General features: G+C 34.5%; 2 protein-coding genes across 3 annotated transcripts in view; one reads left to right on the top strand and one right to left on the bottom strand.

Annotated features, from left to right (window-relative positions):
• The window catches only part of LOC149420864 (uncharacterized), a 32,440-nt gene extending 31,872 nt beyond the window's left edge, over positions 1-568 (bottom strand). For both annotated transcript variants that reach the window (XM_089635594.1, XM_089635593.1), the window contains exon 1: positions 256-568. In XM_089635594.1, coding sequence (XP_089491720.1) covers positions 256-390 — 135 coding nt within the window. In that variant the 5' untranslated portion in view covers positions 391-568. The remainder of the gene's footprint in view (positions 1-255) is intronic.
• Positions 569-1,397: 829 nt separating this feature from the next.
• Positions 1,398-7,630, top strand: senju (UDP-galactose transporter senju). The gene is made up of 4 exons (XM_089635258.1): positions 1,398-1,749; positions 3,277-3,394; positions 5,202-5,388; positions 5,726-7,630. The coding sequence occupies exons 1-4, from the start codon at positions 1,662-1,664 to the stop codon at positions 6,419-6,421; spliced, it is 1,089 nt and encodes a 362-aa protein (XP_089491384.1). The 5' UTR covers positions 1,398-1,661; the 3' UTR covers positions 6,422-7,630.
• The last annotated feature ends 8,321 nt before the right edge of the window (positions 7,631-15,951 follow it).

Here is a 15,951-nt window from a genome sequence, read left to right on the forward strand (position 1 = left end):
CTCGAATCACTCCGTCCATGGTATTTATCAATGTTTAAAAGTAATTTTTTTTACAGTAGAATAGTGGCACACTGTTAAATATTATAATCTGTAGTAATATTATAATCCAAATGAGTTTTGTTTGGCGTAGTTATTCTTTGGAAGTTCACTGCACATTCGCACATTAGAGAAAATCGTCACTGTCTGTAACATAGGTAACGTTTTACAAAAAAAATCAAAATCGGGTAAAAAAATCAACGTCTGGGGTACGCTTACTTTTATAGAAGCCCCGAACATCAGCAAGTTGGTGATATTAGAGTCATAAATAGGCTTCATTCCCTTTTTCGGTCTAAGACACGTTCGGCATAATTTTGAAAATGGAGCCCCGAAATTATTATCTAGAGTTTCCATTTTGATACTATTGAAACAAAATCAAGGTACGAGTAAACAAAAATTCTAATAATATCACACAATTTTTTGTAATCACTCCGATAGAAAACTGTTTTACATCTGATATCGAATTATTATTGATAGAAAATTAAACGACTGGCCTGATGTCGGCTGAATAAAAATAATACAAGATTCTGACTCTGACAGCTGCAAGGTTGCCAATCCAAAAATAAAATACCCACAAATCATTTTCAAAATCCCCAAATTGCGAAAAATAAAATTGGTTTAAGTTAAAAACAGCCGATAATGAAGTTAAACATTCCCCTCAATAAAGTTGAACATATTTTTTAAGTACATTACGTATTATTTTATTTTAGTATTCAGGTAATCCTTTAATCATTATTTTTTTGGCTTTCACCCGTTAAAGGCGATCATGGCCATATTATGTATTATTTTATTTTAGTATTCAGGTAATCCTTTAATCATTATTTTTTTGGCTGTCACCCGGCGATCATAGCCATATTTTTTAAGGAATGAAGGGTTTATTTATTTACTTATTGATTTTAAACACCAAAACTATTGGATTTAATACCATTTTTATGAATGCATTTTACTAATAAATTGTTAATTTGAGCAATGTTGAGACTCAGAACTGCTGGTAAAATGAACACTTTTCAACAGTGATTAATTTAAATATGTATATTCGCAAACTTATTTGTTCAAAATTTTGTTGTATTTAACAAAACAACTTGATTGGGAAATGTTTGGCAAAGGGCTGCCAGGATCACCTCCCTTTGAAAACTTTTAGTTTTCAATGGAATGGCTGAAGCGTACCTCAAATTACGTTTTCTTGATCGCATAACCCCAACATGGAAACCACTCTTATCATTGATTAAAAAAAAACACTCCCCAACTTTCCCCAACCAACCAATTGTATTTAATTCCCACAAAATATCGGAAAATTATTAACGACCAACATTCGAACAAATGTCACAAGAAGTAAGAAGTGGAACGCGCAGAACGTTAAACTGTCAAACCAAAACAAAATACTCACAAACGCAAACCTTCAGACGCCGTGCATTGTGCATCGTCAATATATTCTAATAATCAATAATTTCTGTATAAATGGTTATTTTACTGATTAAAACCATAATTTAATTGCATAGACCGCGGCTACTTATTGTACCGACCATATTATTTTATCTTCCATTCGTAGCACCGGTAATAGATAATTGTGCAGAACCTGTATGATGTTTTTATCAAAATAATAATATTACATTCGATCAATCGCAATGTTTCGGATAAAGTGGAAGGAATTGTTTCCTACGAAATGGAGTGTGTTCATTTTTATTTCGTATATGTCGTTGTTTGTAAATCAAGGTAAGTTGAAATGAATCAACCTGTTACTGTGTTGTATTTGGCCTCAACCTCGATTACCTCATCTACAAAAAGTAATTTCATCAAATTTTCATAGAAAAAGGGAAATTTCATTTAAGTAGGTGGAAAAAATAAGATTAGGAGAAATTATTGGGGTAATTATTTACCTAACCGCCGCACTTTTAGGCACAGATTATGGAAATTACACTTTGTTTCAACAATTACTACAATAAATAACTAGTTAACTGCACAAAATAGGTTGATAGGATATTACTTTAGGCTAATTAAGTAATTTATGCTTATTTAGATTGAAATAAAACTTTTGCAAGTGTCACGCAAGAATAAAAGTCTAAAATGGCGGCAAAGGGCTACCAGTTTTATAAGGTAAATTTTGAACTGAGGTTGAATAAAAATGAATTTTCAATGCATCTTTTACCATCCCTCCCGACGTAAATAGTAGTTTTATGTAGTAATTAATTGAAATGATTTGATGTGATGATTCCATATTCTGTGCCTTTTAAAACTGCAATGGTTTGGTATATATTTACTCATTTCTTGAAATGGCTTTAACCGTGTTTGGTGACCAGATCTGAATAGCCAGGTACTTCACCACCACTACTTTCCCCGTCCCCTCGCGATACATTCAACAACATATCCTAATTGGGGATGCCGGGTTCTCACTGGCTCCGCTAAGCAGGGAACAGTTGGATTCTTGTGTAGTATTCACAATAAAAAAAATTTAATGAATAAAACAAAACAAAAAATGTGTTGTTTTATATTCTATAAAACAGTTAATAAGGCAGTTAATGTATTTTTCGATAACCTATATTCGGGCATTTAATGTGGTTTTTTTTATATCCTATATTCAAGCAGTTAATCTAATGTTAATCAGCTTGTAACAGCCATTAACAGGAAGTGATAAAAAAGTAATGCTCAAATAATTATATTTATCTGAAAAAGATAAAAATATAATTGCACATCGCATTTAAATCATATTTTACATTTTACTAAAAAATTTGAATGGTAAATTATTTTAGCTTAAAATATCTATATTTTATAAGTATGTACATATAATATGTCAATATAGATAATGTTATAGAGAAAATATGTCAAGGTAGATGGAGATCTGCATATTTAACTTTACATGTCAATATAGGTATAGATTGGCACGCAGAGCTGTATTTACGCAGACCGCCAAGGCTGCAGCATATTGGCCTGCACCACAAAATATGGATATGAAGATATTATAAATTATAAGTGCTTCATCTTTTAGTGTTAAGTATGTAGTGGGTTTCGGGTTAGACCCCGGTGTCAGGTTCGTGCTCTATTTAGGGTTCGCATCCTGGTGTAGGATTCGCACCCCGATGTCGTGTTTGCACCCTGGAGACGGGTTCGCACCCTGGTGTCGTGTCAGCACCCTAGTGTCAAGTTAGCACCGTGGTGTTGGAGTTCAGTCGTCAGCTAGCCAAGTCCTGCATCATTGCCAAAGCATCTGCTTTTAAATTTTAATAATTTAGCTTTTATTTGCAGGTATCATAGTAACCGCTTCACAAAGTTCAGACAAGAAGTACAACTACAGCACAACGCTTGTTGTATTACTGACTGAAGTCTTAAAGTTGATCACTTCGGTCATACTATATTGTAAAAAGTAAGTAAACACTTTTATCATTCACTATAATATTTCCTACATATCGTCGACGGCAATCCATCACCACGTAAGTCGTCCTGTAATGCTATTCGGCGGCGGTAATAAACCTACATGGATTAATGTAGGATATTTCCAATGTAAGGTAATAGTAATACTTTCCAATGTCGTAGCGTATTGTATCGTGTATTGTAGCGGTTACGTCACCGTTGCTAGGGTCATCATATCATAATCAGACCGCACAAGTGAAAAAAATCTGAATCAACAATCAGACTTACGAAACTTCAATTGAAATATCGGTACCGCGATACGTAAAACTGTTGATAAGAAAATGTTTGCATACAGGGTGATGCAAATGTTCATACAATGAACCGAGTCAGAGATCCTGCGGGTTCGACGTCCAGACGCTACTCCAACCTGTGGCAGACGAGAAGAAAGGAATCAGCACCTATATAAGCGGTGGAGGACCTAAGTACTATCATCATTCCATTCAACAAGTTTGACCTAACATCATCCCACTTGAGAAGTCCGACTCGGTCAGGTTATGATTATGGCCGGTTCCCCCCCGCGTCACGACTGGCTCTTTCTTTACCTCATCGTTACACACCTACACCCGACTTTGCACGGACTTACTATGGACTCCTTGGGATTTAGCTCAGGGCCCTGGCCCCGGCTATCATTCCTGGCCAGCGCTGACCTCAGCCTGGCGGCTTCGTTGCCGGCCTGCATCCCCCACTCATCTGCCGACCAGGTCCATCGCACCTTCGGCTACCTCGTTCACACTAAAGTACCCGGAAGACCCCACATCTTCATCAGTGCTGAACACGCCCACGAGTCCGGTCTCCATCAACGCGGTGTCGACCCACTGACCCGCGCCTGGACCATCCTACCACCGTCATCGCCGTCTACACCTGGTGTAATCCTCATCGGTCTCAGTCATCTTCCAACTGCACAATTATACTGACTCGCAATAAATGCCGTGACACCACACAACATCATCTTTCATAGTCTCACTACCAAGATTTCCATAGTATAACCGCAAATCTCAATTGCCTTCGGTTGGGGTAAAATCACCGCAGGTTTTTTGTCTCTCCTGAAAAGTGGCCAAACATGATTGATGAATTGCCGTCAACGTTGTGAAACTGGCAGATCTTCATAAAAAAAATAACACAATATTTGCAGTAAATGAATAAAAAAAAATATTTATGAAATATTCTTGAAAAATAGGTTGATCATTCAGTTAACCTATTTTTGGAAGTTCTCGTCATATTTTTACGTTGAATATTCCCCATGTTGTCAGCATTTATACTCGGCTGGCTATCGATGTTAAAAAATGTGTGGAAACGAAAAATAGGACAATGACTATTGAGACTTCTATTGAAATAGCTAACAGTATCATAATATGAATCATTAGTGTTATCCACTCGAGTGACAGCTACCCAAGTAGCACCACTAATAAACCAACCTTTGAGCGATAGCTACCAAAATTTGAGTAGCGGAAGGAGGTAATTTTTATGAATTAAAATGTTTTATATTTATTTTATTTTTATAAAACATAAACATATTGGATAAAAGGGGGATTCATTAACTTTAAACTACGTTAAGCATTTTATATGATTCTGTATTATATTGAGAGGTATAATTTTTGGAAACTGGAAATCTCTATCTCAAGACATTTACAAAAAAAAACGAGCTCTATTGCTCGAGTGGTTATAGAATTGGGATCCACTGTCTCGTAGGACCCTCATTGTACTACTCTCATTTTTTGACAAAAAAATTAATTAACTAATCTGTGTTTTCCTCTTTTCAGTGAAAGTATTTTGACTATGTTTAGCGTAATAAAGAACAACTTGGTTCTGTTGGGTTTGTATTTAATACCGTCCCTGTTGTATTGCTTCTACAACAATCTCTCCTTTATCAACCTGGCAGCCTTCGATCCTACTACTTACTATCTGTTGCTTCAACTTAGAGTTGTGATTACAGCATTACTTTTCCAAGTAAGTTCAATTTTAATTACTCTATGTCATAAATATAAAATATACTCATACACTTTTCAACCCCTCTTAAAAATGTAAGATATAAAGTATCGTTTTTAATCGATAGAGAAACAATAGCGGGTGTTGCTTTTAGGTCCAACAGATGGTGCTTTTTTTATATCTCGTTTTTACCTATCACATGTGACATCTATATAATATAGGTATATAAAAACATGTGTATTCGAATGAAACTTTGCGTCAAAATTTCAAAGCAATCGGAGAAGAACTTTTGGAGATTTAAGATTTTAAACAAACGAACATTTACATTTTTGTTTATATATAAATGTATTGATTTCAGGTTATATTTAAGAAGAATTTGAGTGGCCGACAATGGATCTCTTTGCTCATGCTCACAGTGGGATGCATGATCAAGCATGTAGACTTTGGCACCAGCAGCCCAGAGGTAGCCGCAGTCACCAGCGCTGTCTCTGGTGGACTTCCCGCCAATAATTCCCACAACATATTCAGTCAAGTACTCAGCCTCAGTGCCATTTTGATATTAGTCCAATGTTTCTGTTCGTCCCTCGCCGGGGTGTATAACGAACATTTACTGAAGAACCGAGGACTCACGGTCGACATTTATATTCAAAATATATTCATGTATCTCGACTCTATTATTTGTAACATCGTCTTTATAGTGATGCAAGGCAAGAGTGACGAGGCTTTCAATGTAGAAGCGTTGCAAGCCGTTCTAACTGTGAATGTTGTCATCATCATGATTAATAGCACCATGATAGGCATTGTCACAAGTTTCTTTTTGAAAACAATGAACTCCATTTTAAAGACATTTGCCAGCGCTTTGGAGCTGGTCTTCACGGCGATAGCTTGCTATTTAATATTCGGTATTGTTATTAACATGTTTACGGTGCTATCCATTGTGATTGTTTCCGTTTCTGTTATTTTATATTCCCAAAACCCTGTGGATAATCAGGCAAAGAATGGTAAAGGACATTCCGACCAGGTGCATTTATTAGAAGAGCCAGAAGAAGTGTAATACAAATTAATTTTATTGAACAACGTGATGAACCAAAAGTTTGTAAGTATTAGGTTAGATGGTTCGTAATAATGATGGCCAGTATCAAGTGTGAACAAAATACTTCTGTGAATTTTGTCACAAGTATTTAAATATTTCATCGTTGTCTGTCGGAAGGGCGTAAACACCACATCACAATTTATTGTCTAATACAATATTAAAATGATTGCATGTTCACATGCAAAAACACTGAAGATTTGTAATAAATAAGAAATGATTTTAACGATTGTAAATTAACTCTATCTGATTTTTAATTATCATGCACAATTGCATATAATTCTACATTTGCCCAGTAAGATAAACCACTACTTACAGTAATGATTGTGCTACATTTAAGATAAACCACTGCTTACAGTAATGATTGTAAATTAACTCTTTATCTTATTTTTTATTACCATCCATAATTGTATATATGTAATAATGCATTTGCCCAGTAAGATAAGCCACCTCTTGCAGTACTTAATTTTTTATTGCTAAGAAAAATTGATTAGGAAAAATGAATAACTACTTTTTATTTCACTTATTTTTTAGTGCCCAAATCAATTTACCAACAAGAGCACTACGTTCTTGAATCCAAATATATTTCAAATTTTTAATCTTTTATGAACAAGAATGATGCAGTCGAAGTTTGTTCCATTTCAATCCGAGCATTGTTTTAAATAACTTTTTACTGATAAAAATTCAACAATTTAGTTAATATATTTATTACTAGCTGTACCCCGCCACGCGTTGCTGTGGCTCAGTCAGACTGTGCAGATGAAAAACAATAGGCGCATGTTGCTTTAACGTCCAACAGAACGTCCGCTGTTTTAAAAAAAAAAAGCATGTTTGTCCAAAAGATGGCGCTGTTTTAAAAAAAAACATGTTTTTACCTGTCACATGTGACATCTATATAATATAGGTATATAAAAACACATGCGTATTCTAATGCAATTTCAAAGCAATCGGTGAAGAACTTTTGGAGGTTAAAGATTTCGAACAAACAAACCTTTACATTTTTATTCATATTTATTATTTCGACGTGATGTTGAGTTATAATTCAATTGACATAGGTATAATATTATAATCCTAATAAAAATTATTAATTATATACAGCAGATTTTGTATTCCTCAGCAGTACAACACATGTTTTAAATGTTGCACGAAAAACAATGAATGATATACATACATTCATAAACATCACTTGGATCTGCCATGTTTGATCATAATTATTCATCGGTAGAACGTTTTTCTTCTCTTGATGTCTGTCAAGGTGGTGCTTTTGTTTTGATTGCTTTATAATCAATGTTCTTTTAATGTATTTATGAAACATTTTCCATTTAACTGTCTAGTCTGTTTTAAAATTGGACACTTCATTGAACTCCCTTTTAAATTAAGTTTCTTTTATTTTATTAATGTTGTCCTTCCCGAAATGAGTTTTTTTTTAAACTCACTGGGAATAATATATTATAAATATTATTGTTATTATTTTGTAATGCATTATCACCAAATAAAAAAAATGAACTATTAAACTTAAGTTTGCCCGAAATGTACGTTTCGTCGTTTTTTGTGTCTTCAAGTTTACAGTCGTCAATATGATGTGTGTAGAATAAGTCTAAATCACAAATAGACTCCAGTGTACCAATGGTTTCTTTTTACAGTAACATAATAAATTAACTTATAAAATAATATGTCATGTTAATTATAAAACATATTCTATTAAATTACATGTAATGAAAACCACAGGGTAAAATAAGGAATGTCATTTCCAGAAAAACTTGCATAGATCAGAATTTTATTGTTTAAAAGTTTTGTATATTGTCACTTTTTTGTCACTATTCATTGTTAATGTTTTTCCTTGTTTTATTGTTGACGCTCATGATTCTTGCCTACTAGTAACTATCTTACTTGCCTATCTAGTTACTAGTTTTTGGCAGCGATGGTTGTTGCTAAAAATTTTACACTGTGAAAGATACACAGTACATAATGACATTAGATGACATTGTCACTTCAATTTGGGATTTTAACACACTTCGGCCGGGAAAGGTGGTTCTAGCCGTTTGCTCGATTGATGCTTAAAGCCGAGAAGGGGAATTCCACCTTTTGCGCCGGCCTCATTTCAATGATCGAAAAGACGGAATTATTAATTTTTTTATATGAATATTATATACCAATCTCTTTGTAAAGGTCCCAACTATATGTACATTTTTATTTTTTTTTATTTTATTTATTTATAATGTATTACAAAAAACATGGTAAGTAACACATTATTCCCAATGAGTTGAGATAAAACTCATTACGGGAAGTACAGACACATAAAATACATTTTACAAGGATATTACACTTTTAAAAAAATACAACATATTGAAAAGGAAAAGAAAAATAAATAAAAAAGGAAAAATACATTGTTAAGAATAGAGATTTTAGAAATACTGAGAGACATCTATACACATGAAAAATAGTAAACCAACATATGAAAGCGAGCGAAAATTCACTGGTTTAAAAACATTTTCAGGAAATAATCTTTAAGCGTTTTAACTAATATTTTTTTGTTAGTTACTGATTGCTTTATTTCATTAGGTAATGCATTGTATTGTCTATATGCAATATATTGTAATGAGTTAATACCAAATTTTGTTGTGTGGGTAGACGATGCTAGGTGTATTAGATTTTGGGACCGTGTTTTGTGCTGGTGTATGTCTGAATTAAATGCTGGTTTGATGTTAGTGTGTGAGGATCTATGTATGATTTGTAATATTGTACAAGTGATATTGTATTTAGGTAGAACCGTAAAAGGAAGTATGTTTGTCTTTAAATATATATCTTTGATATGTATATCCCACGGTAGACGGTAGATATTCCTTATTGCTCGATTTTGAATCACTTGTATTTCTGATATTTGTTTTTTAGTAATAGTGCCCCAGATACTAACTAAATAACTCAGATGGGAGTGAATCATCGCATAGTATGTGGCCCTTAGTAGAGATGTAGAGAGAAGACCTTGGAGTCGGTACAGTACGCCGGTTATTGGGGATATTTTAGATTTCACATGCTCAACATGGGAATTCCACGAAAGTTTAGAGTCTATTAATAGCCCTAAATATTTCGTGACTTCTATATTTTGGAGCTTCTCAGTTCCAAGTGTGATATTCATTGGCACATAATCCTTATTACCGAAAGTTAGGTAGTGCGTTTTTTTTATATTGAGGCTCAATTTATTAATACGCAGCCAATTAGCTAGAATTGAGACATCTACATTCATTTGAGACTCCAGGTCACTCAGGCTTGTACTGTGATAATAGATTACAGTGTCATCCGCATAAAGTTGGAGGTTTCCAGAGATACCACATTTAGTTATGTCATTGACATATAGCAAGAAAAGCAGAGGCCCAAGAATTGATCCCTGTGGCACTCCACATGTGATTTTACCTAAGCCACTCGAGACACCTTTGACTTCAACAAGACAAAATCTATCATCTAAGTAGCTTCGGAGGAGATTTAGGGGCTTCCCAACAATTCCCAAATATTCCAATTTCTTTAAGAGTATTTCATGATCGACCGTATCAAAGGCTTTTTTGAGATCTATAAATATGGCTGCCACATATTCACCCTGGTCTATATACTGTTGAAGGTTGGAGATAAAATCAAAGGCGGCACATTGAGTACTAGAATTTTTCCGAAAGCCATATTGTTGTGGTGTAAGGATATTATTCGCAGATATGTATTTTAGGAGTCTATCTTTGATTATGGTCTCAAATACTTTTGAAAAAACCGATAGAAGTGATATAGGACGGTAGTTAGAGATACATGTTTTACAGTCTCCTTTGTGTATAGGTATTATCTTCGCTAACTTTAATTCATTTGGAAACTTTCCCGAGGACAGTGACCAATTAAAAAGTTCTGTAAGGTGACCCGCTAATTCTTCTTTACAAGTCTTAAGAACTGATGGTGTTACTCCATCGAGTCCCGGTGCTGCTTTCAGCTTAGTTTTAGAGATGATCCTCAGTACCTCATCTTTGTTTGTCCTAGCCATGTACAAGGATTGGCAAGCCTTCGGTTCCACAAAAACGGTATTACAGTCATCCGGGAATGACGGAATGGTAGCTGCTAGCTTTTTTCCTATTGAGAGAAAAAACTCATTAAATGCGGATGCTATTTGGCTCGGATCCTTAATTACGCAGTCATTTACCACGAGGGATTCTATTTCGTTAGTTGGTTTATGTGTTCGGTTTGATAGAATAGAGTTTATGATTTTCCAGGTTTTAGTGGGGTTATTTTGGTTTTGTTGAAAGCTGTTCGCATAATATTTGTGTTTTAGATTTCGCCTATAATTAGTAATGGTATTTCTCAATCTCTTTTTAAGTGTTACAAGAGTAAGATTACCAGGGTCTTGTTTCCACTGCTTGTGAATCTGGTTTCGTTCTTTGATTAATGTATTTAATTTGGAATCAAACCACGGAGTATTCAGTTGTACCCGACTTCTTAATCCTGTTTTTGGTGTAGTTGTACCTGATTCTATTGCCTTTTTAATGTGATAATTGAAACTTTTAAAAGGGTCTTCTGAGTTGCTTAAGTTGATCGTGAAATTGTTATCAAGAAGATAGGATTTTACTGACATACTGTTGATGATAGGTCTCGTAATCCGGGATTTGGTTCTATTATTAAAACATTTTTTTAAGTTGTTCTTATAATCAACAATAAGTATATTATGGTCACTAAGTGGATCATCAATATTCGATATAGTAGTCTGAATGTTTTGCCTATTTGATAAGATGTGATCTATTAAGGTGCAGCTTGTATCAGTGACTCTCGTGGGAAATGTTTTGTTATGTATTGAAAAATTGTAAGATTGTAAGATGTTGCAAAAATTTAATGAAGAATGTGTGGATATGGATATGTCAATGTTAAAGTCTCCGAATATTAATGTATCTTGTCTACTTTCGTTCAGTATTTTTTCTAGATGTATTAGAAAATCCTGCATATTTGTGTTGGGTTTTCGATAGATAGCATAGATGTTAACTGGTTTCCTATCACTGCTACTAAGCGTTATACCTAAAAAGGAATTTTCATTTGAGAAATTTTTAATAATTGCACACTTCATAGTATCAATCACATATATTGCTACGCCGCCTCCTCCTTCGTTGGGGCGAGAAGAAAAAACACTTTTGTAACCATTCAGGGAGTAAAACTTTTCCTCTCCAATCTTAAGCCACGTTTCCGTAATGACGAGCACGTGTACAATGTACCGCGAACTTCTTACTTTTTCTTCGATCTCATCAAACTTATTACGGATGCTTCTCGCGTTCATATACATTATTCGTAGACAGTTCGTCACGGGATTATAATTCTCGATGGTGAGGCACTTATGCTCATGTATGTTACACTCCATAATCTATAGTTGCAAGGTCGTTCTTGAGTGCAGCGATGTAGGCCGGGCAGTTGTCCCTATCTCCAGTTGAGTGATCAGCAGGCTTACCAAATCTGGTGCATGTCGCGCAAACTGGTTTGATGGTGGAATTTGGGCAGGACTCACCATAACTTACTTACATAATTATCGAATTTTAATGAAAGTCTTCTTTTTATATTTATCTTCGTGCCTTTCGGTATTTCAACAAAAGGATAGTATATTATTTGTTATTGTAATAATTCAATTCCTGGAATGAGAGTTTTTATGACTGAAACCCGATTTGAATCTTTTATCTCTGTTCCGCCCCTCTCAACTTCTTTGTGCAAGCGAACGAAAGATGTCTGGCGTATTCAAAGAAAGCAGGTATGGGCAAATACCGATAACTGTAATTAATAAATTACAAGGTTAATTGAGTTGCATTTCAAATAATATTCGATTTTCGTTTAGTACTTTTATAGCTTGGGTATGCTGAGTTACTTCGTAGATTTTTATTAAAATATTTTAATTACTTTCGAAGATATAGCGATTTAAATCAAATTAAAGAAATTCGCGCGGGACCTTTATTTTCGCCCAGAGATAGCGTAGCGCCAGCGCAAAAAATACCCGTCTGAAATGTGTTAATAATTACATTCCTTGTTTTTCTCCTGTGGTCTTTGTGTTATAATAATAGTTGTGTATTGATCTGGTGATATACTTATTATGTTCGAGTTGTTGCACACAATTTAATGCATACTCTGAGTGGTTGAGCGTTGGTTTAGTTTAGTGTGCAAAGTATTATTACTTATTTCGCCCATAAAGATTGTTTCGTTCCCTGTTTACAAAGTTTCGGTGACAAAATTGGGGCTCTATAGATATTCGGCTGTTTATTATTGTGTAATTAAATACGTTTTTCATGTAAACTGTATGGCGTATGCACTGCAATAGGGGCCGGGTCAAATTGTCTATTTTGATTTTAAATAATATAATATGATAATAATCATTTACCTGCCCTGAAGAATTCTCAATTTATGGTTTAATAACTTCTAAAAAATACTGTTTTTAGTATTTGATTGGTTTCTTTTAGCCGTCGTAATATTGTTTACTCAAATGGTTACGGCAGTAAATTTAATTTTTTAATTACACCACACTCATAAATATTCAAAATTGTATGTAGAAACATGAAGCTAGATTATGATAGATTTTAAAGGTATTATACAGTTTGAGAGCATTATGAGGTTTACTTGGATTTACATCACTCATTATGAAATTTTAGGAATCATTTAATGTAATATTTAGATGAGCCCCACGGAAAGTACTCTTGCCAATCTGTTTGTTACTTTATGGAGTGAACAAAGATAAATCTTATTTTTTTTTAGTAAAGAAAATTCAGTACTTTAACCCCTCAGGCCTCTGGCATATTCTGACAGAAGGTCGAAGTATTTCCACTTTGAAATAAAAGTCAAATAAATAGATTATTTCTGAATGTATCTGAAAACTAAAAACTTTTATTGAAGTGATGAAATATTAAAATATTATTATTAAAAATATACATACTATTTTTGAAATATTAAAATTTTAAATGCGAACATAAAAAATGGCTCATCCTTACGTTTTATGTAACTAAAATTACTTATAATGAAAAATATATAAAAACACACGCATTTTATTAGACAAATTTATAACAAACTTTATTGTCACTTCACTTTTTGTCATTTCATATAAAAATAATTAATAAAAAATTCACAAAGTTTCATAATTTTTTTTCAAATTGCATTTGGAACTTTTAGTTTCACAAAGGTTTACTCTTTAATTATTCTGTGGTTAACTTCTAGATTTGAATATAAAGCGTAATGTTTTCTCTTTCTAACACCATTTAGATCATATTTCTTACCATGACAGTAAGGGAGACATAAGGATTTCTATGAGACCATATGAGTTGTTCCTAAAAGCTAACAAATTAGTCTGAGGGGTTACGTAGGGCAAATTAATTTCTTCTCACGAATGAACAAGTTTTCATTATCAATTTGTTATTTTTATCACTGACATGTTTGTGTATGTTGCACACCTTCCTACTTCCTTATAGAATAAAGAATAGCCCCTAAAATGCCTTCATGTATGTATATTTGAATGGAAAAAAATGTCACCACTGACTTAATACCTTTTGGTTCCAACACAATTAGCATACCCTCTGTCTCTCTTACACTTGCTTGATATTGTACATCGCCATCCCATTGGAATTTCATAATGATGGTGAATTGCAGCTCTGCATATAAAACTCAGCCCTTCAGGACTTTTGACCATTTTTTCTTAAAGATGCTGTCAAAAAGTCTGAGAATTTGTGTGAATTTCCGCTACTCAATAAAATCCAAATAAATGGGATATTTCTGAATGTATCCGAACACTAAAAACTGTTTTTGATACCGAGGACACGAGAGTTTTCAGAGGGGCAGAGGTTGAAACTGACCACTTTCTGGTGGTGTCAAGAGTAAACCTCTTTCGCGGTTGGCGCTCTAAAGTGAAAACGGTACTAACTCCAACAATAATCAAAATAGAAAAACTACAAAACGATAATGAGAGAAGTAAGTATGTGAATTGTGCAGAGATGAGATTGAATGAGAAAAAAATGGATGGTCTAAGCATAGACAAAACATGGAACCACATAAAAGTGAGTCTTTATGAATCTGCTAGAGAGGTGTGTGGAATAAGTACGCAAGGTAGAAAGAAAGGTGATGCTTGGTGGGATGATGATATTAAAGCACTGGTCTCAGAGAAGAAGAAAGCATGGTTATGTCTGATTGCGGCTGGCAGTGCTTCCAGCGAAGAGAAGGATCGAGCGAAAGAAGTATATAAGGAATGTAAGAAAAAAGTAAGAGTTGGAGTGAAAGAACGAAAGAAACGCCTGGAAGAGGAAGAAGGAATGAAAATGACAAACCATTTCCAAGAAAACATTAAGTTGTTTTGGAAGGAAGTCAAAAGGTCCCGGTGTAGCCCTGAAACCGGAAGCATGAAAGTAATAAAATCGAAAGATGGAAAAATGTTGACGAATGAGGAAAAAATAAAAGAGAGATGGATGAAGTATTTCGAGGAAGTCTTTGAAAGCGAAGTGAGTGACAGTGATTCTAGCGGCGAATCAGATATGAATGATGATGGACTGAATGTTACCGAAATTAGCATGGATGAGATAGAAAGATCAATTAAGTGTATGAAGAATGGTAAGGCTGTCGGTTTCGACAATATTGCTGCTGAATATTTTAAAGGAGGTAGCCGTATAATTCTCACATGGTTGTGCAATCTTTTTAACCAATGTTTAAAGGAAGGTTACACGCCTTTAGATTGGAGAAGGGCAGTGATCATGCCATTATACAAAGGTAAAGGGTCACGTATGGAATGTGGGAATCATAGGGCTATTAGCCTGCTAAGTTCAGTTGGCAAGCTGTATGGTAGAATTTTGATTGAAAGGGTAAGAAAGGAAACAAAGGATAAAATATGGGATGTGCAAGGTGCTTTTATGAGTGGAAGGGGGTGCATGGACCAGATCTTCTCATTGCGTATGCTCACCGAGAAGTTTCTGGCAAAAAACCAGAAACTTTTCTGTGCCTTTGTAGATCTACAAAAAGCATACGACCGAGTCGACAGGAAAAAGCTATGGAAGGTGTTGTCCAAGTATGGAGTGAATACGAATCTGACTCAGGCAATTGCGTCTCTGTATGAGGGAAGCGTTGCATGTGTTAGGGTAAACGGTGGTTTGATATCACAAAAGGTGTTAAACAAGGCTGCGTAATGTCACCGTGGTTATTCAATCTATACATGGATAATTGTATGCAAGAATTGAAAGATGTGGGATTGGGCGCGAATTTGAGTAATCTGAAAGTATGTTGCCTGTTGTATGCTGATGATGCGGTGCTGATTGCTAATAGTATGGATGATCTGCAGTCTCTCGTGTCTAGGATGAACGAAGTATGCGTGAAGAATGAGTTAATGATGAATGTAAGTAAGTCTAAAGTAATGGTGTTTGAAAGAGAAAGTACGAAAACAGTGTGCAATATAGCTGTGAATGAGGAATACTTGGAGCAGGTGGATGAATTTGTGTATTTAGGAAGCATGTTTACGAGAGATGGGAAGGCTG

The sequence above is a fragment of the Hesperophylax consimilis genome, chromosome 9 (genome assembly GCF_061612785.1).
Source record: "Hesperophylax consimilis isolate HC1 chromosome 9, BYU_Hcon_1.0, whole genome shotgun sequence".
Lineage (NCBI taxonomy): Eukaryota > Metazoa > Arthropoda > Insecta > Trichoptera > Limnephilidae > Hesperophylax > Hesperophylax consimilis.

Excerpts from the sequence above, each read along its gene's own strand:
- senju (XM_089635258.1), top strand. The coding sequence starts at position 1,662 with ATGTTTCGGATAAAGTGGAAGGAATTGTTTCCTACGAAATGGAGTGTG. Across the intron at positions 3,395-5,201 it reads GTCATACTATATTGTAAAAA|TGAAAGTATTTTGACTATGT; the intron begins GTAAGTAAACAC and ends TCCTCTTTTCAG. Across the intron at positions 5,389-5,725 it reads TTACAGCATTACTTTTCCAA|GTTATATTTAAGAAGAATTT; the intron begins GTAAGTTCAATT and ends TATTGATTTCAG.